This window comes from Antennarius striatus, chromosome 23 (genome assembly GCF_040054535.1).
Source record: "Antennarius striatus isolate MH-2024 chromosome 23, ASM4005453v1, whole genome shotgun sequence".
In the NCBI taxonomy this organism is placed as follows: domain Eukaryota; kingdom Metazoa; phylum Chordata; class Actinopteri; order Lophiiformes; family Antennariidae; genus Antennarius; species Antennarius striatus.
The window spans coordinates 5338702-5365363 of record NC_090798.1 but is presented as its reverse complement, the minus strand read 5'-3'; the positions used below and the strand labels follow the sequence as shown (position 1 = coordinate 5365363).

Sequence of the window (26662 nt, the reverse complement as noted above, 5' to 3'; positions counted from 1 at the left end):
GATATTTACTCAGCACTTACAAAAATCATTACCAATGTGTGTGTGTGTGTGTGTGTGTGTGTGTGTGTGTGTGTGTCTGCATCTTGGCAGCAGACACAGAGCGAAGCTTAATGAAAAGCTCTCCTACCTTTACACTTGTAGCCTTGCTTGTAGAAGCCCCATATCTGTGAAGAAGACAGACAATTAAAATGGTGCCAATTGGGACACGTTATCATTTCCATTCAGGCATGAGGAAACTTAAAATCACTATAGGGACTCCTCAGGGGGGAAGTGGATGTCCACTGCTGTCAGAATTAATTGGACCACTTTATTGTATCACCAGTAACCATGAGATGTTTAATTAAACTGCTTAGGATTTTATCAGTAGGTCCAATTAATCCATAGTATTATTATTATTATTTTATTATTATTATTTTATTATTATTATTATTATTATTATTATTATTATTATTATTATTATTGTTGTTGTTGTTGTTGTTGTTGTTGTTGTTGTTGTTGTTGTTATTATTATTATTATCACATCTGTATTAGCTATATATCAACGAATATGTTAACATACATGTCGCGCAGCTTAGGTGAACTGTTCACACCAAGTTGAGCATGCTTTTTGTTTGTCTTTCTTGTGTCTCTGCAATGAGCTGTCGTCTCATCCGAGTTGTACCCTGCCTTTCACCCATAGCCATTTTTTGCCTTTCCCTGCACACAGAAACAAGGTCTTTCCAGACTTTTACTACTTTAGAATTTTTAATGCTCCATTTAATGTTGTAGATTTCTGCTGATGTTGTGACTCTCTTCGCTTAACGGTCTTGTTATGGTTTCATTTAAGCTGAGTGTTCAAAACAAAGGTCAGATTTCCACTATGCAGCTGACATGATCAATTTTGACAGATGGGCTTTGAGGACTGTGGTGGTTTTGCACGGTTAAGTCTACAAATGACTTATACTTTACATAATTGCCAACCATTAACCATGCTATAAAATGTTAGATTAATTTCCCATTTCTCTAACAGCCATTATTTTCCATTCATTTTATTACAGCCTGATAATCAGCCTACAGAGACATCATCGTTTTTCACAACATGGTCATTGTGTAGTTGCAGATAATTACAGAGATCCTCAGGCTCTCTCACACTCCAGTTTTAGCTGGCCATGATAGTTAACTGGCTTCTTTTATAGAATCAATAAACATCAGCACCAATATCAATGGTCTTTGAATGCATCACTAAGGAGCATTTTATTTTATTTTAAATATCTTTTCCAGGACCATCGAGACATTATGTTAAAAGTCCAATAAAAAGAGGATCCAATGGCTTAATGCAATTGAAAGAAAACATATTTAATTTTCCACACAATGACCATTTTTATTATAAATAAAATACATTCATTCTAAAACTGAGGTTAGCAATATGTTTCAAAAAAGCTAAGAAATGTCTGTTTAGTGTTCTGACGCATCACTTTTTGTTTTAGAACAATAAGCACTTCGTTTAATTTGAACGTTGTTGTTACATCCCGCAAAGCAGTGATGTATTCTAACTGTCAGTGTTTGTGTGTCGTCCGTCCATCCACCACATATCTTCACAACCGTTGCAGGTAGAAAGATGAAACAAAAAGCACATTACTCGGGCGGCAAAGGTGATGCAAATGAGATGACCTTGAGAAAACTAGGTCAAATTTCAACTTTTGTACATTTTTTGCACATATCTCAGGAACAGGATAAGACAGAAAGACAAAAGAAAAGGTGTTATATATTCCGTGATACACAAAAGTGCTTTAAACAGTCGATGAGAGTGTGGGATCCATACATCCACACAACACAGATTCTTTGGAATTATAGATTGAGATACTAACCATTTTTGACACAGTTATATATTAGTTATCTCACTTTCAATAATTTAAACTGTGTTGAACAGCAAACAAAACTAAACTGTTTACTGCCTGAAAACTAAAAACAAATGTCTGCTTTGGCAGTTAACTATTACAGTACAAAACATTAACAGTTGATAGGATAAAACATGTTAAAATGTCCATATATGGTATCCATTACTGATGCTGAGGGAAGGAATAACAAGTGTTTGCTGTAGAAAAAGGCACAATGGAACAAGGTAAGTCAGAGAACGAGGGGAGGAAATAGGGAGAGAAGAGACTGGCAGGACAGAGGTGGTGAATGGGGACCGAGATCAAGCAGGACATGGTGAGCGCACAGACAGTGGGGGGGGGACAATGACATGAAAGAGCCAAGCCAGAGATCACACAAATATCCTGACCTCTTTACACACACATGCACACACACAAAAATCTAAATGCATGCAAGGAAACGCACACTTGCTGATGCGCATGTACACACAAAGACACACACAGTAGGAAACTGTGAGCGCGGGCCGTACAACAAAGAGAAGTCAGTTACGGGTAGAAGATCTAAACAGGACTGACATCACAGTTCTGCCTACACTGAATGACCTTTGGTGCCTCGCTAGAATAAAAAAAAACAACACACAATACATTCAAAAAAAGGAGCTGGAAACGCACTGAGGTGTGACATCAGTTTGACAGGCTACTGTGAGATTTTAATGTTAAGATGGTCAAATTGGAATGTCAGCATTTTATAATGATAGAAATACATTTCCATCACCAGAGGTTAGACGTTTGATGAAGAACTCTAAGATAGATAGTTATCAACATCTCAGTTTGTGATCACTAGATTTGAATCAACAGACTGAGTGTGACTATAGGCATGAAATCTGAGCCGACATATTAGGTACATGCATTATCAATGACATCTGCTGGCAAATGAATGTGTAATTAATGCTTAATTCCTGAAATAAATTCACGTAACATCGAATGTGTCTAGCTGTTATAGTAAAAACCAAACCAAATCTGGCAACAGTCGCGTCATTCAGTCCTGCTTTAAGGGGAGATTCCATCAATTTAACAGTGTGAACACAGAGGGCTTGTCAGCTTTCTTAGGACACTTTGATGCAATGAATCATCCAAATGGACACATATACATTATCTGCTACAGTTCAACTTCCTTAAGATAACTCAGCTAATTAACTTTGCTGAATGGCTTCTTGAATCCTGTCATCGCCATGAAGTTGCCGGGCAACCCTCAAAGACACAGTCGTTGCGCTGTGGCAATGCAGCGCATTTCAAGGCAAAACAGAGCTACAGTTTTGATTGCTGCTTGCCGTAGTCCATGGCTGAGCCTGATTAACATCATACCTTTGCGGTAGAAACCACAGGACCATGCAATCACCATGGAAACTAAGTTAAGTGTGGGCAAAATTTATTTAGGTAACAATAAGCAGAATAATAATCAGAATTTTGTTTATTATTCCAATGGAATCAAAGTTTTATAACCAGTTTCAATTTGGAACTATTTCTCAGTAAAAGCGATCTTGTTTTATAAAATGAAAGCCTGGTTATAAAGAATAAAAAGAATCTCACAATGTAAAGATTTTTCCCATTAAAGCCCAATGTTACAGTCAAGTTTATCTAAAACAATAGGAACACTCCTCGTCAGAAATAACAAGACACCACCTCTTCTTCTTCTCTTATTGTGATATTATAAAGCTAAACTGTGAAAATCCCAGAGAGACTGTCTGCAGTATCTCACATAAAGCCCTCCATGCCTTCAGCTAGAAACTAGCTGTACTCTCATGAGATGCAAACAATGCTGTGATGTTTCTTCTCGCTTTGTGCGTTTAGTAAAACTCCTCGACGTGCCGTTAATTAGGGAGTGAGGCCAAAGATGACTCACACAACACAATACTGTGAACACGCAACAAGAGACACTGTTGTGACTGAACTCGTGTTTGAGACGAGTGTTGAAAAATGAGCTGCGGGAAAATATTGTTTTAGCACAGGAGCCAAGAGGGACAGCACAAAGCAGAGGAGGAAGTGTCTCGTGTATCTACCTCTGCCACACACGCATTCAGAGGAAGAAGCGCGCCGATGGAGTCCTTATCTTTCCCTGCTCTCTATTCTGAGTTTCCCCTCATGATGGTTTGAAAATGACACAGCTTCCCCTGGAGGATGTGAGTTTGTGCTTTTGAGTGTTTTTGAGTGTGAATGAAATGTCATGATATGAATATATGTGAATATATGCAATATCCACCTACATCTATATATCTACCTATCTATATCTGCTGCTATATTTGAGCTTTTCTTTATGTGCAGCGTACATCATAGTCTGAAGTTCTATACGAGGGCCCTGCTTCTGTTCCTGTTACAGCTAACTGCTGACTCACTGTCTGTGTCAAAATAATCGTGGGCTCCTCGGAGAGCTTTGGAGAACGTTAAGGGCCATATGACACACAGGACATAGCACTCGCCCAATTACTTTCCTCCCATATTTCCCAGAGTGCAACTTCGACGGTGTGTGTGGCTATAGCTCAAACTAATTGGCATTGCCCTGACTATCCAGAAAGAATGGGTCTATCATGGCATGTAATAAAGTGCACATTGTCTGTAAGACAACGAGGATGAATAATGGCAAGGTGAGCTCAACTGAAACTTTGACCTTTTCAATCAATCTGTGACGCACGCCATTGATTAGGTCAATAAAGAAATCAATGTATATGAAAACAAAACTACCTGAAGCTTTTGTGAATCGTGCAGCTGACTTTGTATTTAAAATGATCTATGATGGTGCTGCATACACTTGTATTGTTTTGTGTCATTTTAAGATCCAAGGGAGCTGCAGTGGAGTCATAACCCATCCATCATCTTGATTTGTTCATGAGAATTCTGCTAGGCTGCTTTTTCTATAAAACTCGAGAAAAGTTTTGCAGACGAGGAAACTTGAGCATGCGTACAAGAAGAAGCTACATGGGTCGGCTGTACTTTTAAAACATGAGTGATCTTGACATTTACTGATCTGTGTTTTACTCACAAAGCCGGCGCAGTGCTCACAGAATGTGGGCTTGACGTAAGTTGTCTCAGTGAAAGTGTGGATGAAACCCATCTTGCAGTTAAGAAGAGAGCTGGCTTTCATAAAATAGTCGATCATCTCTTCTCTGCTGATCTTTCCGTCTCTGCGGGGGAGAGGAAGAGGAGAGGTGAGCGCCGCATAACTCAGATTGTCATAACCAGAGCTTAAAGTCATAAGCTGCTTACAGCGCTGCGTAAATCTGTATATGCTTACTGATTCTTGTCCAGTTCTCCAAACTTGCTGAGGTAAGGGAAGTTGTTTCTGATGGCTTCAAATTCGTCCCTTGAGATGTGGCCGTCGCCATCTGTGTCAAAGTTCTTGAAAACCGACTGTGAACAGAGAGGTTGTGAAGGTTAATTCTGTGGGATTTCTGCTGCATAGTGTTGACCTACATTGAACCTCACTGCTTGGAATACTTTGATCTGAGAAAGTAGACTTATCCTTTTGGAATTTATTATGTTTTCTTTGCATATGTTTCTTTAATTGAAATGTATGTGTTTATTAGATTCTGTCTGTAGTTTATGCACACAGCTCTTCATGCATTCTGCAAAAGACAATAACACCGAGCCGCAGATAAATATAAATAAGAACCAATATGCTTTGATTTATTCTGACTGCACCACAGCTTTTATATCACCAAGAATAAAAAAATATATATTCTCACTCCTGACTCATAATCTCTCTCTCGCTTTCTCCCTCTGTCTATGTCTCTCACTCTCTGTCAGTCTGTCCATCTGTCTGTCTGTCTGTCTGTCTGTCTAATATAAGGATTTATTCTTATAGCATCTGTCATCTGTCTGTATTGATGCTTGCATCTATCACATTCAAAAACTTCATTTCATCAGTCTCTACAGCCTCTTCGGTCTGTAGCACAGTCATCAGCCACCAATTGGTGGTGGCGGCTGATGACCGACGGTGAAAAAGAGAGACAAGACGGACAAGACAAAAACAAAATTCTAATGTTAAGTCATGCATTATAAAAATGCCTTTCTACTAGTTTGAAAAGCTATTTCAAATCCACATTAAAATTGGACTTCGATGTTTGAGTGGCTTTCCCAGAATTGGTAATTATGCTGTGAGATTACATATCTTTATCCCTTAGCCTCGAGCACTTGAGTAGCGGTCATCATGTCAAAAATGGCTGTGGAGAGGATAACAACAAATAATATACTCTCAGCCCTTCAGGGTTGTCACAAACAACCCCACAGTTTATACCAAAGAGGGGGATCCGTGGGCACTGACAGACTCACCTCCACCATCTTCTCTATGTGTTTCTTGATGATTGTTGGATCAGCGTTAGGCTTAACTGACACAGCCCACTCATCGATCATGGTGGGCTTAGGGTCAGGTGCGGGGGCAGGACTGGAGTTTTGCTACAACACATGAGAATCCGAAAATGGTAAGATCAATATCAAGCCAGACAAGCAGAAAGTTTAGCAGAAAAGACAGGGAAATGTAGTATAGCTGCTGTGGTGAGCGGCGGTGTCCCAGCAGTGGATCAAAATGTCATGGGAAAAGAAAAGACTTCTAACATGCATTTATGACGCTATTCGACACAGTGTGGAGGTGTATCATCTATTATAGGATATGATCTTGGTTATTATTTCTGAATGTCCAGCAGTGTTGAGGAGTAATTATTCCCAACATAATTCAAATCACTGAGGATAAAAATGAGTTTAAAACATCTGATAGATCATCATGGAAAACTCAGAGTTGTCCATTCACTTAAGGGATGGATGCTTCAAGAAGCAAGGTGGAAGATGTTGTGAAAATTTTGACCATCCATCACATGAAGACAGGAGCAAAAAAGGGGGACGTCACTGCCAAATGGGATGTTTGAGAAGTTGCCATGAGTGAACCCAGAGTAAATAAGTGTGCTGCTCACCGCTGGCTTACGGGGCTCTCTCTGCAGAGACATCTGATAGATCTCCTCCTCTGTGTGGTACTGGTCCAGAGAAACCTGCACAGGACAGGGAACATTTGGCCTTATTTGACCTGTGCTCAGCACCCACCTCCCCAGATCAGCAGGGTTGAGCCAGTGCAGAACATTACTGGTCATTGGGAGCAGCATAAAAAATGCCCTGTGGCCTGGTAAACTGATTACTCCGGAGAGTCAGGTGACAGCTAATGCTAAATATCATGGACAAATCAAAGAGTAAACAACACAAGACAGTTACAGTCCCAATAGGTCTCTATACAGACATTGTATTGCTTGCTTTTAACCTGAATGTACAATCACTATCTGTCATCCCGTACATGGTCAGATTAATTTATTATTATTATTATTATTATTATTATTATTATTATTATTGTTGTTGTTGTTGTTGTTGTTGTTGTTGTTGTTGATTATAATAATTAATAATTGTAATTAATAATTAATAGCAATAATAATAGTAGTAGTAGTAGTAATAATAATAGTAATAATAATAATAATAATAATAATAATAATAATAATAATAATAATAATAATAATAATAACTGGATGGTTGTTTTTTTAAGCGATAAGTGATAGATATGCTACTACTAGCACAGAGGAAACCAAAAAACTAAGCGACACCTCCAGATCTTCCTATGAGAAAGAGAACAAAAATGTGCACCCTTTCTTATCACCATCATTATGTAACTTCAGGGGAAACAAATATGGTGATGAAGCAACTGTTAAGTGTGAATAGAAGCCAAGGCAGCAGAGAGAAAACTAGGAGCTCCACAACAATTTTAAGTTACAACATAACTGAAAACTGAAACACAGCATTTCACCACATTCTTTCACTGGAGGTTTCATCATTGCTGGGTGTGGCATATGTCCCCTGTTGAACCTGTGACCATACCCATATTAAAGTACACTATAAAGTATACTTTCACAAGTAGCTGTGAAAAAACAATATTTAGAAGGAGAGTGGAGATGTTGGTAAACCCTTACACAAAGTAAAAGCTCACTTCATCCCTGCCTCCATTACAGACCTACACTTACTGTAGGCCACAAAATAATACAGACCACATGTCATGGTTTCAAGCTCTAAGGCCTTGTAAGTGTACATTTGAGCTTTGAGCTCATTGTGCTTATGTTCTCAAGCATAAAGAGAGCCTCATTTCTTTCCCAGCATTCTCCACCACAAATTTTGTTCATTCCTGCATCGCTTTAGGCAAGAACATCTAGAGGAAGAGTCCAGCTGCAAATATGAAGCCCATTGTGACCAAATAAGGCTGTTGTGTACCATGACTGAAGCAGCTGGTAAATATTTGGGTGGTTGTCTGCAACATCGCAACGACTGTCTCTGATTGCATAGACATTTGTGAGAAATTATGTTTAAGGTGTTGTCATCTGGTTAAACTGAGAAAAACCAGTGTTTTTAAAGATTCACATCTGTAAGTATTGGAACTGCACTCCATTAACTCCACAAGTGGGAACTATACAGAAGCGGCCAAATGAAAAATATCACTTCCAGCTAAGATGATTTTTGAGCTGTTGGATGTCGGTTCATTTTTCAAAACCATCCAGCCCTAATATCTCTGAAGGCCACGTAGAAAACTAATGATCCACCCTAAGAATATTTAAATCAGATATGTTTTGTCTGAACGGCAGCCATTCCTCCACTATCTGCGGCTATGTGTCAGGCACAATCTCGACTCCCTGCAGTTTGCCTACCAAACTTGCTGGATTTGATGAAACCATCCTTTAAATACCCCACCGGGCATATTCTCACTTGAATGATCCAGATATCCAGGCTGTGGTTTATATATTTTTCAAGTACATTCGGCACCACCATATTCCCCTAAACTCAAAGACTGTGACTACCTATCTATCTATATCCACTTCTGTTTTTTGAAGTTAACACATCATTTATCTTATCTGGCAGACCTCCACTTCTTAATTATAGTGTCTTATACGTTAATGCCGCCACTATGGCAACGGGATTCTCTGCTCCAGTCAACATTAAGTCACATGTAATTACCATCTAGCATCATTTCATTCAACTGTAAACTGTTTTCCTGGGGTTTGTTGCGTTGTGAGTGTAGAAAGAAAATAGAGCTTTTTCTTCTAGCCTGTCTGATGAGCTTTCAATATTTAAAGGGTTAACAACTTTTTTCACCACATTTGAAATAATACAAAAGCGTTATCGTGTGTGTGGTTGGCCTTTTGTAACTGTCGGGCGTACCTGAGGAGACAGCTTCATTATTTGAAGAATTTATTTCTTTTCCATCTCTTCGCTGCGAGATGAGGGGGTCTCGAGCTCGACGTGAGTGCGATACACATATAAGATAATTGGGTACTGACTCTGTCCAGCAATCATCCCTTGCTCCCCCACACTCACAAACACTGACTTGTTGTTTTCTATCATTTCCACATGAAGAAAAAAAGAGGAGCCAATCTCACACAAACACCTGCCAGCAGACAGAGTTATTGATCTCCTGGACTGCTTAGATGCAGAAAACTACCCTTTTCAAATCCAAGAGAGTCTTATCAGCATCTGTCAAAAACATTAAGAAATGGAACGGTTCCGTGTTGTGAAATTTTAAAACATCTCCTCGATTCAGGTGGAAGCAAAGGTAAAGTGGGATTTCCTCTGTATTGTAAATGTATGAGCTCATAAAATAGATTGAGAATCATTCTGTAATTATGATTTAGTGGTGATGAACCACGTCTGTTTAACACAAGTGGAGGTGAACCCTGGAAAGTTATGGTTACATATGATTTAAGCCCAAGTTTTCATGTGTAGCTTGTCAGGTCACGAACCAACCAAATCTCAATAGAACTAAATCATTACTGCATTTGAAATCATACATACTTTGTACTTCATGCCCAATAAATATAAGTATGAAGTACATAGTATCCACAAGTGGAGAGATGTAAACTAAGTTTAAAATAGTATATATTTTAGTAGGTGCATTGGAGCAGAAACACAGCAAATAGTCGATTAACTGAAGACGTATCATCCAAAGATATATTGACAGTAAACTGAATAGATTGACTTAATTATAAACTTTAAGAGAAACTCGTTACACATGTATAATATGAAAACCTGGAAGCGAGCATCCATCTCACACTAATTGCTAAATAAATCTAAAACTGTTCAAACTAATTGCAAAGATGAATTGCTGCTCTGTTATCTTGCATTGACATCACTACTGATTTGCAGGTGAATGCACTGTTCATTGATTGTGTATTGTAATATTTTATCATAGATAATAAGCAGTTCACATGTTATTGGTTTTATATTACAGTCAGTGCAGATTCTCTCTTTCTGTTTTTGTGCCTTAAATTGCACCCATCCATTACGCCATGTCCCACACTAGCTTTTTGAATGAAATTCAAGGTGCAGCATATGCACCAAGGTGTGTGTCTTTGCCCCAGGTACATCTTTACCTCAGATTTAAATTAGAAGCTACAAACAACAACATTCTGTCCAGCCTTTACTCACCGTCAGCAGGTTGAGCAGGTCTGTATTGGCATCAATATTTGGTGGAGTGTTCTGGATCTGTGCCAGTTCTTGCAGGATGGCATACAGCTGCTGTGTCTTGGTCAGGTTGACCCGCGTCTTCTCTTTGTCCAACCAGTCTGGTAGCGCCACGTGAACGGCTATGAGGTCTTTCAGGTGAACACCGAGGATGGGGAATCGAAACCCTGAGCACTCCGTGAAGCGCTTACGGTATTGACTGTAGTTTGCACACGATGTGACCAGTTCGATGAGGTTGTTGAAAACCTTTATGTCGAGACAGTGCAGGGAAATTATAAAAACATAGAAGTACGCTGGGTAAAATGGACAAGGAAGAGATGAGAGTTGGCAGGAAATAGAACGCCTGTCTCAAGAGAGATTTGTTTACATGAGTCAAGATATTCTGGAACAAACTTTGCCCAGATGGACTTACATAACTGACAGGATGCTGTAACTCCTCTAAAAACTCTAAGAAGTCATTGTGGAGGAGTTAGCAGCTTGCACACAGGCAATGTGGACCAAGTTCATCACATGCAGTGACCATCGAAATATGTGTGATTGTGTCTAGTTGTGGCACTAACAGCACCAACGTTAGTGGAGGTCAGCAGCTACTTCACCTTGTTGGTCTCGGCACTGATGTGGGTCTGGGTGTCTTTAAGACGGGAAATAGAGCTGTTGCTGAGGCCCCCCACCACCGCCATCAGCGTGTTGAAGTTCTGCAACTGCAGCAGCTTCTGTCAACGAGACAGAGGAAATATTAGAAGCGAGGGTGAAAGAGGAGACAGTACAGAAATGTGTAGGACACCGCCAAAGGCCTTTTAGGGAAAGCACAAGCGAGAAGGCGGATGAGGTTACAAAATATTTACGGCATCCGGTGCAGGAAGAAGTACAAGATTAAGCTTTTGGCATCCTCTTCGGCAACTGGTATGCCCATCCACACATGAACCTGCAGTGAGTACACTAAGCTAGTACTGAATGTTCTGTTAGAGTTAAGCAAATGGCACTCTCCATGGCTCCATGCTGCCCTTCAGCCGGCATGGCATATCACTGAAAATCAATGCGGTTGCAGCTGTGTGGGAGGTTTGCCAGAGGGGAACATTTAATTCAGCTCAGACACCCTTCGGAATCAATCGTCAAAGCAGCCTTTTGTAGAGTAGTTTTGAATAAAATGGATGTGCATGTTGCCATTAGAGAGGCCTGGACAACATGCCAGGGTTTTCCACTGGGATTGGTATGATTGGTCTCTGATTGTTTGTTATCACAAAACCGATTGGTGGTAAAAGTCCTCCTATCAAGAGATACACATGTACACTGCACATAATATGGAATTTCCTGGAAAGGAGCTTTTTGATCTACATGAAAGGGAAATGTGAACACAAGTCTTTGCATTCAAAAAGAAAACTAATGAGTGAGGGTCAGGAGGAACAAGCATCCGACATGGCAGCACACCCGGAGGGCAGCTTTTAGAAATGTCAAGCAAATCCAGGCTACCTTCTGTGCATGTCTGAATACCAAAGGCATGAGGCAGGTCACAGAGGAGAATAAGTTACACTGGGAATTCCAGCAGCAATGATTTATCTTTGATGCATACACAATTCAGTCCAAAAAGACACACAGTTCTCTTTCATCTGTAGTTTGTCTTTGAAATGAGCTGAAGACCGTTCAGATTAAAACAAATAAAACCTGCGATACAGCGTTTTTACACTCGAGTACTCTGGGACAGCTAGGACAGCACTGACTCATGAGTCCTCATGCTCATTTTCATACAATGACATATTCTAAGGTGATTCAGAAATCTTGTACTTTTTGATTTAAGGCACAAATGAAGTGCTTTGATTAATGCAAACATCAGAATGCCAAAGTGTTCATAATGACATATGCCGATATTTTGCTTATTTTATTTTAGAATGTCAGTATTTTAACATTTGCTGTGGAGCATCACAGAAGTAAATTTGTAAATTTGAGGCTCATGAGAAAATTTTTAGCTTCTTAGATAGCTGTTAAAATTTTGCCAATAATGTTATAAATCTCTGCGGTGCACTGGCGTCGTGCCTGGAGTGTCCCCCACTTCACGCCCTATGTCAGCTGAGTTAGGCTCCAGGTCCCCGTGACCTGCTACGGCGGATGAAGCGGTAGAAAATGAATGAATGAATGAATGAATGAATGAAGGAATGTTATAAATCCTTAAAAAATGTCAGCTAAAATCTAGCTGCAACTATTTAGGAATTGCAAATTATCCATATGTTTTATGAACTATAATGTGTCCAAAAGAAGATCACAATTTTATCCCCGCCATCTCAAACTCACTCCCTTTTTTTATGTATGTGACTGAGTTTGGGTACTGGCAGTATTTGGAAATTAGGATATAGAAATTGGATCCAGATGCAGTTGATCTTTCATTCCATACGTCAAGCTGGGTCAAACTCATCAGTCATCTGTTGTCACTAATATATTGTGAGACTAACAGGAACACTGTTAAAAGCCCAGGCACACACACATCAAGAGCAGAAACAGAGGAGCCACTGCTGGGCTCCCCTGACTTCCTGCTGTAGTGTTGGAAATCTGCGGTATTAAGACAGGAGGAGGTGGTGAAACGTGCTAAGAGCCAACTTATTAAATGTTGAGTGACAAGATTTTTCTGCAGACAAAAAGACTGATAGACAGAAAGAGGTTTTGTGATTGATAATAATAGATGAAGAAGAACGGATTTGTTCCGGCTATTAAAATAAAGTTTTGTCTGAGTTCTCTGCAGTTGACTGAAGCTCTCTTGCACAGCTGAGTGGGTGAATTATCACACAGATGCATATCTGGCAAATGATTAACGAAAAACTGACATTACATGAGTTATAGAGAAGTCGAGGCAAACGCTATTTAAAGGAACGTTTCTGTCATGCAACACAGGGTCAGAGAAACTTATCAGGTAAGCTTCATTTGGGTTGCATTTGGAAAGAATTAAATCAAACACAGTGGATGAAATCAGATACAGATGTGCACAACGCAAGTATCATATTAGGAGGCATAACCCAGTGCTCTACAAACTGCTTATACTTGACTGAGATTTTATATAGCTACGAGATTTATAACATTTATAATCTTGTTTTAAAAGTTGTTTATTTATCTATCTACTTTTTTCTAGGCATCAACATATCATTTATCTGATTTTAATTCTTATATTTTAAGCATCAGATAATGTCCAAATCAAATTTTTATAGGTATTCAAAATCCAAATTAAGATCAATCTCAATTACCTGAGTGATCCTTTTTGCCAAGGACAGCAAGCAGGCTTAAATGCTCAATTATTCAGTATATTCAGTTCATTAAAATATCTCAGCATGTGCCATATGAGACAAGTAGGCATAGGACTTCACCCAAACATCACTTTGAATGAATAACCTGAGACAGTTTTACAGGCCATAAAAGTTTTTAGACAATGTCATAAATGCATCATCACCCAGCTAAAAGAAAATTTTCAATCGTCCTGAAGATTTAAGTTGGGTTTTTTTCTATGGCAGCAACATTATCTTCCAAGTACTCTGTAGCTTTTACATTTTTTTTTCTTTTCACAATCTGTGTCACCTAATGGGAAGTGACTCTGTCCTTTGCATGTGTGTGTGTGTGTGTGTGTGTAAGTGTAAGTGTGTGGGAGAAGAAGCTACTAAAGGAACACCGTGACTTTTATCCATCTTTCCACATCTGTCGGTTTAACCTCTACCTCACCTTTTCTCTCTGGCTGTGACTGCAGTCACATCTCCTATCAGTGTGTTACAACAAGAATCCTGACCCTAGAAAGCCCGTGTGAAAAGCTATACAGAAACGACTTAATGGGCCCGGCAGACAGACCTGTGCCACCCTGATGAAGTGAGAGATGACAGCAGCTCTCTGTGGGGCCGTGGGCTTGCTGAGAACCATGAGCTGGATCCACTGGGAGACGCTGTTGAAAAGGGTGATAAAACGCTCCAGGATGGGGTTATCCACTGTGCAGCCATGCATCACAAAGCTGTGGTAGTCCTGAAACTACAAGGAGAGAGTAACATTTGAATTTCCCAAATTTTCCAGTATACAAAGTATACAACAATTGATCACTTGGTTAAATAAAAGTCAACTAAAAATTAAAAAAAAAAAAACTTGACTGGGTGGATGATTCCCTGGTTGACTAAGGTGACCTTTAATTTGGGAAATATAAACAAACTTGAGCTCCATATTTCTATTTAATGTGAGTTCCTTTATAGATAGATAGATAGATACTTTATTAATCCCGGAGGAAATTGCATAGTGACTGTTGCTACTCCAGTTTTAATTACAAAAGAAAATGAGACAAAGCCAAGACAAACTACCCCCATACTGCTGCCTACCTATCATCTAAAATATAACATTTAAGTCCAAACGTTGCATTTGCTTCCTGAAATAACACAGAGCAAAAAGTTTCCAAACAACAAGAATAATTACTGTGAATAAAAGTAACTTTAACCATCATTGCTTAGCAACTACAATGATCCAGCAGATTAAAAAAAAAATTTTTTTTGAAGAATTCTAAAGCTGAAAATACAACACAGGATACATCAATACAACTTGAACAAAAGCTTCAGTCAAACTGACCAAGATCTTGCAAAAGGATTTGTACTCCAGGTAGGTCAGGTGTTCGGCAAGTTCACAGGAGTCAAGGTGGTCAAACAACAGGGACATCTTCCTCTTTTTGGACACTGATGGGACACGTTGAGTCACCTGTCTCTTCCATTGATATGACGGCCTGAGAAGGACAACATAGCACATAAAACTGTAGAATATATTATGAAAGGTTATGTCTTGTGGAGTCACCATGACATATGCAAAGAATCAGCTTTATAGCCACTGCTGAGGCTGGAGCTGGATTTATGATGGTGTTGGGTATCAAAGCAAAATCATGATGACAGCATTACATCATTTCTATAACCATAAAACATGTCACATGTCCCGTAAAACCGAGAAAGCACTTTTTCAGTAAATGCAAACTTCGATTCTGGAAGGCCAATCCCTCCTACTAAACCAGCTGGACATCTGTTTCTCAAAGCCACCTCCGTACGGAGCACTAAAGATTAAATCAAACAGTTCAACTCTCATCAGTTTCTAGGAACAGGCAATAGGCGGGACTAGGGACATCGATGCCGCAGACAGTGTTCATTTACGCAGCAGCTGATTCACTCACACGCTGTCGAGGTCGATGAGCTGACTCTGCCTCTCGTTGCCTTCGGTGGTCAAGAGGTCTTTAAAGTCTTTGATCTCGTCTGCAAGCTCCGGGTTCAGATTGAACTCTGCAGGAAACTCAGAGATCCAGTACCTGGGGGGCAGAACAAAGGGATGAAAAGGGAGGAAAATACCACAGGATGATAGACATCTACACCATGAAGTTTTAACCAACACCATACATCATAAAACCGTCTTTCACTGAGTGATAGAATGACTGCGTCACATGCATGTTGTAAACATTCGACCGTAAATCAAACTGCATCAGAACAAAGTTCGGAAGAGCACAGCAGGAATGAATGACAGTTTATTACTTGACAAGGAAGCATATTCTGGTTCGTCGTTCAGCAGAGCAGCTCTCCTCTCGAGATCTAATCAAAATGTCAAGGTATAACATTTCTGTTGAAGGATTTGTTACAATCACCTTTCAAACAAGTCTTTCTACAATCTCATCAAGGTTTAACAGATGTAGAACAACAAGGAAAACAAAAGTTTGTAAACTGCTCAGCACCGAGGTCTGGGATCATTTTGCATGTCAACATCCTAAAACTGGAGTGTTTTTCACTCTGTCAACAACCTGATAGGAGATTATTGCCAGGTTATTTGCACATGGATGATGCAGAAAACAAAAATGAAGGATACTTGAGCACCAGCTTCTTTGCCATGTCGGTCGAAGGAATGTACCAAGGCTGCATCATGAGAAACATGCGGACCAAGGAAGCATCTTTCAGTGCGCCTTTCTCATCTATAACAGAATAACAAGTGATATACTAAGAAGATATCACAGCACAAGCAGCACAAATTTATCAATCTACACAAAACATGATATTTTTCAACAGGACATTATTAGAAATTTCACATATAATTTCACATGAAATATAAAATTAAATGATAATTTCATTATTTGTAGCAGAACCAACCGAAGGCTTGGATGCACGCTTCCACCAGCTCATCCACTGTGGCTGACTGCTCTGATAATATGGAGTCCATCGTTTCTTTCCCGTCCGTAGCGTTGTTTCAAGCTTGAGTCTCACACTGAGCAAAAAAACAGATGACAAGAAAAACGGAGAAAAAGACATTCAGAGTGATACCTGTTGGAAGACACTGCTGGTCCTGTGTTTTGCTTCAGACTGCACCAAATGAGAAAATCAATTGCTGTTTACACTACAGTATTTAGAAATGGTTCAAATTACACAACATTGAAGAATGTCACTGAGTTAAGACGTTAGAGTTAATCCCTGCCTGTGATTGAAACGAACTATTGTTCCTTTCCTCTGTAATATCAGGTTAAAGATCCCCTATAGAGAACATTCTTTTATCATTTAAACATTATGTAAAGCACTTTCAGTTTTTCAAAGCTTAAACCAGGTCACTGATATGAGTTAAGCTTAGAGTGATAAAACTCTGAATGAATGAAAGCCTTTCTTTAAGATTTGTCAGAGGGCGTAAAAATATCATCTCTGTAAAGATCTGAGCAATGCTGTTTCACTGCAAAGCTTCAGAAATGTCTTGTCGACTAAGTCGCCGGATTTTCCATCGGCACGGGATAGAGGAGCAGAATAAATAATGGCATGAATGAGGAACAGGAGATAAATCATGATTGACAGAGAAATATCTGATGTGTCCGCATTTTCATGAACAATATTTTGGTCCAAACACACATGCTTTTTGCACATGATTTTAAAATCTGATACTTTGCTACAGATTAATTTCCCAAAATATTTATTTGTCATTAATGTATACTACTTTTCTTCAACTGAAATTCTAAAAGGGACCTTTACTTGCAATTTACTTCAAATAAAAGCATAAATAGTATATAATATAACGTTTCGAGTCGAATTCATCGATGCATACCAGCCGTATCATGTGAACCCCATCCATCATCAGTCATATCGATCTTAGCGTGTTGGACTAAATTGTGTTTAGCTGACAGAGAACCATGAGCATGAGAGTATACAGGAAACAACAATTTATCTTGTTTTGCAAACACGCAAATATTTAAGGTACATATTTGACATGCATGATGGTATTTTGTTCTATTGTTGATTTGTTGCATAAATTGATTAAGAGAGAGGTGAATGGTGGTTTTTCCATTGGTGACAATGACCTTGTACCATGAAACCATGGCAACTATTGTCTCGGCACATTTCACAACAACACAAATACCAAATCCATGTTTTCACGTAGAGAAATGTGTTCATGAATAGAAGTAACCAGAGAACCTTTTTTTTTTTTTTTAACAGATGTGTTTTTCGTGTCTGAGTGTAAAATACTCTAAATCTATTTTATACATAAGGTGTGGCCAGTCAGGTGATAAGTTATGAATTAACTGGATCACTTCTGATTAGCTTAATGGTAGTACTGAGTTTGCATTGGCCCGTCATTGTTGTGGTTCTGTAGCGGAGTGTGGGATGTGTGTGATGAGAATGTGTATATATCCATTGTGCCGGACACAATGAAGCCTTCCACTGTGCTGTCTCTGCAGCAACATGGTGGGAGGACACACTCAATTACAGACTTCACAAGCTGTCTTAGTCACACACACATACACAAATTTCTGCAGGGAAAAGAAAAGATAAAGACGGATATAACCGTAAAGCTTAAATCAATCAGTTGTGCAGTGAGCATGAGTGAAAGTCACTGCGATGATGAGTACGAAAGAAAAGATGAGATTCAAAACTGTGGTTTTATGAAGGAGGTGGTCAAATCACTGAGCTTTAAAATTTAGAACAAGATGCAAGATGTTGCAGTGCTTCCATTGTCACCAAAAACAGTGTGTGTTTTTGGTCACCCTCTACACACTGCAGTGTGTAGAGGATCAGATGGATTCTATTGAGGATCAGGAAATTTGAGACGAAAAAGGCTCATCATGCGTGAGGAAGACAATGCTTGGACATCACTGGATGTTCCAAACGGATGTTGACCTCTAGAATTGTTTTCAGAAGTAAATCTGTTATATTTTGGAAAAACTTGTCCCTGTGTCATTCCCCGTAAGTCCGCTGGACTCCAGCAATCACTGTGACCCGCGAAAGCGAAGGAAGCCGTGCGGAAAAAGAAATTAATGAATGAATATAATAATAAGTTCTTGATCTAAACTCTCAAGATGCCTCAGCTCACATCTAATGAATGTAACAGTGAGGAGTGTGGCCTCACAGAGAAATGATGGGAGATATCTTGAGCTGAGCTAAGGGGCATTCCTCAGCAACAAAACAGCATGCATTTCACTTCTCTGCTCATTTCGCAACAATCTGTCCTCAAGCTTCACTTGAGGATTCCAAACTACTTTCCCCACAGAGGATATTCAAAGTCTGAGCCATGCTTTTAACAGATCCTGATCTGGTACTGTCGAGTCAAATACACCATTCATCATCCTGACCCAGAGAATAATTCTCTCTGTGCTGTCAGTCGACTCCAGAATCTAATCTATGGATCCCATGTGACGACCATTCAGGGCCATCGGCCAGGGTTTTAGACTGGGGTGGGGGTGCATCCTGGATAAAGAGAGGTTCATGGGGGCTTAAGGCCAGTCTTGCCATGCAGACAGTGCTGCAAGTGTTAAAATCTTTGTAATACCTGGAGGACACCCACACAATACTTATTTATGGTATAAAGAGCCCATGCTGCTTCTACTTGTAAAGAGCACAGACACAAGTCTGTACACATTCGTGATCACACTTTGTCTGCATTATGCAAAATATCAGTGACTTCCATATCATTTCATCTGTTAATTATTGGTCAATTAATCGATTTAGGTCTGACTCATTATTATTTTAAAACCAATTAGTCGGTGTAAGATTTCATGATAAATTGTTCAGCATCTTTTGTGCAAGTGCTCTTATTTTGCATTATTTCTTTAATTGAAAAGATGGAGTCAGACAATATTAATTTTAAATTCATTTCCAAAAAAGATTTAAATTGTTTCCTTTTATTTTGTATATTTAATGAATGATGTTGATTAACTCCAAAATTACATACAAAACATTTCCGCTTTTCAGATTTCAGAGCATTCATTATGTATGTGTTAGCATTTGGCAAAGAAAACACATATAAAACAGCTATATTTTTCAAATGTATGAAGTAACTTTAAAAAAAGATTTTCCAGTGAAATAAATTAGTAACCCTGCAGCTGCCTGCTTCCTGTCTTATTCCCATTGCCTTATTGCTGAGCCCACACAACAGCTGTAGAAACATTAAACACCTTCTTGTGTCCTAAAATTGACTGGTGATTGACAGACAGAAAATGATATCCATCCTGTTATTGATGTTTAACGTTTCCGTGTTATTTAGAACACACAGTTAATGCACAGTCCCTTTGCCAGTTATTGATTTATTCTCTTCCCGGTGGCATCAGTACAAATCATGTTTGATTGATATTTTTACATGTGTAAACTCATACAAACAAACACACACACACACACACACACAACCACAGGGATCACAGTGGTTGAGTGAAAAGCAAATTTTGACAGTTTTAAACTTTTTTTTATTTTTATTGATTAGCGGTGCTGACTATGTATGCTGCACTCCTGAGGTCAAGACCCTGCACTTGGACTGAGGGTTTACGTGTGGAAAAGAATCTGATTTTTGCACCCATAGAGTGCTAGTGAAGGTAAAACTGGAAAAACAAGACTTGTCATCACTAGTAGTAATCTCAATGCAGAGAAGAAATTGTGCAACCAGTGGAAAACCCCGTATCTCTGCAGTCTTGGACCACACAGACCGGGGTTTATCAGAGACTATACATCCAGAATTTGGAAGAGGATGGAATGTCTGTCCAGCACTCCAAACCCATGCCAAGGTGAATAACAGAACCGCGATGGCTGACTTGCGACAAATTGAACAATGGGATGTCGTCGCACAGCAGTGACCAGGCTGGTGACCAGAATGAGGAGGAAGATGGATGTAATGAGATTCCAGAAGCAAGAAAAACATATTGATATTATGCACATAACACCCTTATCTGCTGCCCAGCACTCCATACTTTGTTTCAGGAAGTTGTAGCAAGGGTGTCGCTTGACAGAACAGATATGGTTCTCCAGGGGGGGCCGGTAGCAAACTCTATTTAAAGACTGCAGGGTACTGAGAGCAGGAAAGGAAACATTTCCTTTTCCCTGGACACGCTGAGTGCCACATCAGTGGGGGGGGCACCGGCTGCAAACTGAGATTAGTAGCTCGAGTTGCTCCTTAGAGAGGGAGGGACGTGGGGCAAAGGGAGGAGAGAGCGAATGAGAGATAAAGAGGAAGACTGGCAGGACCAGTCATTTCATTTCAGACCAGTCAAACATGAAGGGATTGTCTGGTTAAGAGGTGAAACGATCAAAAAAAAAAGAATGGACAGTCAAAAAACATAATAAGAAAGAAATCTCCCACTTTTTCAAAAAAGTGCAAGTGACTCAGAGCAAAAAAAAAAATTTTGATTTCTGTTTACCTTGCTGTTGACAGGGCAGTGTTTGATTGAATTTGCCAAAAGCAAAAAGAAGTCTGTTTCACATCTGGTAAACTCTCACATCTCAGCTTTTTGATTCCAATGAAAAGTATAATATGTTCCGCAGAACGTCATTGTTGCAGATCCCATGTGCTGCTCTAATGTCAGCCCTCAAACAGCACAATGCATCATTGTCAGGCTCTTTCTGCTGCTTTGTTTTCAGGCTTCCTGCTCAAACTTCTTTCCTTTTACCAGATGTGAAAGTTTGCTTCAAAACAAACAGCGGAAGGGTGTGTTGGTATGGGTTTTGAAACACTGCAAGTGTGTGTGTGCGTGTGTGTGTGTGTGTGTGTGTGTGTGTGTGTGTGTGTGTGTGTGTGTGTGTGTGTGTGTGTGTGTTTGTGTGTGTGTGTGCGTCCAACTACATTTGACTGCCATTATAAAACGACACAAAAATTTGATTGTATTTCAAATGGGGTTTTTTTCCTCTGATTTTTTCTTTTCCTTACTCTGTACATTATCTCGCTGAAACACACACACACACACCTTCCTCCTCTCGCTGTGTGATGAGTGAAAGATGAGACCATGTGGCACACTGTAAAACAGCAAGTGTGACAAATCCTCTTTCACAACAGAAAATTCCTGTTAGACGTCTGCACATTTCATGGCATACAATAGCTAGAATTTAGTTTCTGCTTTAACGCCCCGTTGAAGTCAGAACCATTACTTCCTGTTGTTACAGTTTCACCAGGGGGGTGGGGGGGGGTGAACAGACTGCTGGTAATAATCGTCTGTCTATGAGAATGCATTTGTATGCAAATATTTTGTCTATGAGGGAAAACATGATTTATGAGAAAAATGACAAGCTAGATAGTGTCTTATTCCAAATATGAAAGCAATACACAGATCTAGATTAGAAGATTGAACTAATCTAATGGTATATCTGTGCAGTAAATATGCAGCTGGGTCCAGCTGCCCGTCAACACCATAAATTCACACAAAATGATACTGAAACAATTGATACCAGATTTAAGACGATAATCAATTGTTAGTGGGCATTTCAGCTGTCTTCTGTTCATTTACACCACATTAAAGTGTAACCTCACACCAGATGGAAATATGCCAGGCCGACCCAAAAGTCTGACGGGTTGTTGTTTTTTTAATTCTACTGTCTTCATAGTGATCTGTCTACAAACACAAATTAGGTTGTAAATTAGGAACCATAGCAGGCATGTACAAAGCTGGGCTGGGATGTAGCCACATTGAAAATGCATATTTACACATCAAGAGCGTGTGGCACTAAAAAAAAATTACAGTCTGGAAGCCATTTTCAAAAGTTGATATTTTTTCACTCGTCCATAATATTGTTGTCCCATAAACGAGCAGCCAAAACACAACAGAGCTTTGTAGTATTGAAATGTTCACCCACTGTCAGGAAGCATTTATTCACATGTTGGACTTGTTCCTTTAAAGTAAAGCTCAATTCTGTGATCGTTTCTGGGTATTTAACATAGAATCTAATGACATAATGTATTATAAAGAATCTCAAAATGAAAAAGTGTTAAAGAAGTTTTGGAAAGTGTTTCCCTTCATGCAGAAAGAAGGAGGTAAAACTGTGTCATTGCAGGAAAACAGTAACTGTCTGATATTGAAGCTTTAATCTTTCATAATTTCAAGTTGTCTAATAAATGCTGGTTTGCACAACAGGACCAACAATGCACATTCAGATCAGTTTTGTTCTTTTCTGAGTTGATCTGCTTCATTCTATCAGAGCTGCACGTTTACAGAGCAGCACAACAGTCTTTTTGAACTAGTTTCATGTACTGTGTGAAAACTCAGAGTTTCATATTCACACAGTCAGCCTCTTTTATCCCTACAGGCTTTTTTAGCAGTGTTAGCTCTGGCTAGTTCCTGTTTATGAATTTTTCCTAAAACAGCTTGCATCCCTGAGAGGACCACAAAAACCCACGATTTCCTGCTGTCATAATGCGCCGCTCATTGTGCTTATTCAAATAAAGAATGTGCAAACAGACAGAGAATGAAAAACAAAGGTTGAGAAAGAAATAATTGCAGGTGCATGACACCAGAGGTGTTCCATTTTGCGGTTCCCTTTCGAGGCACGGATAACATCTGTAGCACAGAAGGATGCCAGTCAGCTGAAGCTGTAATTAATTATACTTATGTAATTACCATCACTGCTAATTCACTTTAGTAATCATTAAACCAGCAAAGATCCAGCAGCCACTGTGTTTCCATCCACCCACAGCGCTCTTCCACTACTGTGTTTTGCCCTGACTGATTTAATTCCAACCGCAGACTGATTTATAGCTCCTCCGTCTGGACACTTTCCCTCACCAGTGACCATCCCCTCCTGTGTATCCAACCCCCCCCCCACCCCCTGCTGCTGCATCGCTCCTTCGCCTTTCAGAGATGCCTTTAAAAGGTGAGGAGAGCCATGTGCATTGACAGACTGAGATTTTATCAGTTTGTCTGTGTCCTTTCATGGGAGGTGAAGAGATGACGAGAACAGAAAGAATCCAGAAGGAACGGAGAATGAGATAAGACGTCCAGTTAAGGTGTAGAATTTTGAGATTAGCTGGTAAAGGTTTGTTAAAGGTGATTTTGTTGATGGTGTGGATGCTTATATTTCATATTTACTCACTTTTTCACTTCTTTCTTTTTCTCTGCATCCATAGACATTTGTTGAGCCTTGCTTGAATTGTTGATGCCCTGCCCTACAACAATTGTGTTGGTATGCGGTTGAATATATTCTTCTTTGAGTGTTTGATTTCTAACTAAATTTACAAAAACATAGACTGATGTGTTACAACATGATTATTGTCACTTACTCATGTATGATTAAATGGGACATGCGGTCTTTACTGGTGTCCACACCAATAAGGAAGTAAAGTGAGAAGCTCTGACGTGGGTAATTAGAAGTGTAGTACAATGACTCTGAAGGCAGGGATGTGATTGGTTAATGAGATGTAAGACACTAGTGACAAAAGCAAAAAAGTGGAATGGACCTCACAACCCCATGATGTGAACACCAAGCCCATGTATCTGACTGAGCTTCTGTTCTTGTCTGCTCTCTGTAATTACTGTTTTGTTTCCTCTTCCTCACTACGTCTATTCCTTCCTCTCCTCCTCCTCTTTCTCCTCCTCCTCCTCCCAGAACTGTCCTTCGACATAAAGCCCGAGTCCTGCACAATAGATCAAATTATGGCTGGCTTTTTTTGATAAGTGCAGCACTGCTGCTGGGTTGAGGTGGAGGAGGTGGCTGGGAGTGATGCTAAATATCAAGGGTTGCTGTTCCAGAGGCCTGAGGTAATTGCACTGCGGCAGCAAAAGAGAGAAAGGAGAAACAGAGATGCAGAGGCTGTTTTTAAGTCACCTCTAGTTAATTCTTATTCTGGGGGATCTTTTTATGCTTGGGATCCTTTTTAAGCACTCGTTCTTGCTTAGTGGATAATATAAGGAAAATCTACAAAGTTATGGTCCGATAAATAACAAAACTGATGTGCGCCGGTGTTTGTGGCTGCATTTGGGAATGCATTTGCATCCACTGAGGCTGATCTGATAAAACAAGTGCACACAAAGCAGACTTGTCCAATATTTAAAACAGGAACAGTTAACAGGCAGAACACAGCTACACCCAAAGCAACCAGGTTGAGAAACCTTGGAGAGACTTTTCTGCCTCCCATAAGAGTATGACACAACTACAGCTGCTAAGGCTGGAAATGTCAAGAGAAGCACAGCCAGTGACAGCTTACAAGTCAAATCACACACATGCACACACACACACACACACGCACACACACGCACACACAAACATGGGTGGATAAAGCAGGGCTGAAGTCACTGCAGAGCATGTAATCTGCAGCCCCAACACTGGAAGAATCCTCTTAATCCTTGGCATTCTGAAGACGGAGGGAGAAAATCACCTTTAATCGCCACAATCAGCTGCAGCCTGCCTGAGAGGACAGGTAATGAGGGGGGCTGGAAATAAAGTGGGCACCTAAGTCTGACTTGGCATCGGTCGAAGTCAGAAGCCAAGGCTGACTCACAACACCTCAGGGTGTTAAGTAGAAGAAATGCTCGGAGCCCATGACAGCCTGTGTCAGTGCCATTCGATGGATACTTCAGAAAACCATTAAAATAAATTGTGGTTGATGGAACATCTTCAAATTGAACTTTGTCCTCTTCCCCATCCCATCATCCCTTTCTTGTCAGGTGGGTCAATTCATAACTTTGCATAACAACAGACAACAGCTTCCCGTCATTCTTCTGCCAGTCAAAACAGGTTACAGACCCTAACCTTCCTCAGTCTAATTTTAGAAACAGGCGTGTCTTCATCCTCTCTGGGATGCTTCCTGAAACCAACTGTGTGCGGGGGGCCCCCGTTCATTCCATCAGTTCAGCCCCAGTGGCAGACACTGAATGGTGCACGTTTAATAAAGTGTGGAATCAATTGGGAGTTGTTTTTTTTTCCAACACAGACAGGATTCATGATACTGAAATGACTCAATGTGAAATTGTCAAACTGACATACCTGCAGCTGATGGTGCAAGAACACAAGTTTGTGCACGACGTCACGCAGCAGACCAACACACACATTTAGATCAATACTGTATCAATTGAATTTGGCAGCATGAGAACACACAAGACTGATCCATAGATTATAAGTCATCACGGTAGAACAACATCTAACACTACATCCGCTCAAGAGGTTTTAGTTTGTTTCCGACATTAAAAGTTATGACACAATTCTTACCTTTAGAGTTTGAAGGGTCCCATGATCCCGGAGATGAGGTTACAACGAAGTGAGATGAAAAGCGTCACATCTCGGATCAAAGAGTAGATGATCGAGACTCGGGTGAACTCATCAGAATTAGAAGGCTCTTCGGAGTTGATGATGACAGTGTCCTTAATGAGCTATGCGGGTGTATTTCTTTTATTAACCCACGATGCGCTCTAGTCCTCTCCAGACGCGCTCGGACGCCAATAGTGGATGTGATGTGCGCAGCGGAGGCAGCGGAGCGCCGTCATTTGTCCGCAGCTGGACCGAGTGGCAGCTTTCTGCTCATGTTCCAGCTGTGCTGCTGACAGTCACACTGCAGAGACACAGTCCCGCCTATTGGTAGTATCACAGCAGCGCCACATGTCCACAAGATCGCTGTGTACGTGCTTTTACGCACCATTACACACACACAACAGAAAAGGACTTTACTGCCTGCGCTACTATAAAATAATTCTCTTATTGCCTCTGACACTTCTATACTTATGCAGTTATGTCGCATTCAAATGCATCTTGAAATGCTAAAATTCCCTCATTTGTTCGCTTTGTTTTACTTGGCTGAAGCAGAGGCAGACAGATGTTGTAGTAGAATCAGAGCCGGTAGTGACTTAGAGCTGTATTTATTTAACTGCATGTCAAAACGCTGCACATTTTCCACTATCATACATTGAACATACAACAACCTGTTGCTGCAAAATAAAATACCCACACCCTCTCTTAAACGTCACATGTTGCATTCAAGTCATATGGGTGCATAGATTCCATCGCATAGCCCACTCCTCAATAATAACCTGATGTATTTGATAAAAGCATAAACAGACTCATTTTACTTGAATTTGGCAGCATGAGAACACA

The 26662-nt window shown here is 40.0% G+C and overlaps 1 protein-coding gene across 1 annotated transcript in view; it reads right to left on the bottom strand.

The window, feature by feature from the left end:
• The window catches only part of LOC137590387 (RAS guanyl-releasing protein 2), a 32826-nt gene extending 6699 nt beyond the window's left edge, over positions 1-26127 (bottom strand). The window contains exons 1-14 of the mRNA XM_068307972.1: positions 25784-26127; positions 16505-16619; positions 16227-16329; positions 15899-15955; positions 15547-15678; positions 14961-15111; positions 14205-14378; positions 10982-11098; positions 10350-10631; positions 6815-6889; positions 6180-6302; positions 5143-5258; positions 4891-5032; positions 128-164 (exon numbers count right to left, since the gene is read on the bottom strand). Coding sequence (XP_068164073.1) covers positions 128-164; positions 4891-5032; positions 5143-5258; positions 6180-6302; positions 6815-6889; positions 10350-10631; positions 10982-11098; positions 14205-14378; positions 14961-15111; positions 15547-15678; positions 15899-15955; positions 16227-16329; positions 16505-16574 — 1579 coding nt within the window. The 5' untranslated portion in view covers positions 16575-16619; positions 25784-26127. The remainder of the gene's footprint in view (positions 1-127; positions 165-4890; positions 5033-5142; positions 5259-6179; positions 6303-6814; positions 6890-10349; positions 10632-10981; positions 11099-14204; positions 14379-14960; positions 15112-15546; positions 15679-15898; positions 15956-16226; positions 16330-16504; positions 16620-25783) is intronic.
• Positions 26128-26662: the final 535 nt, after the last annotated feature.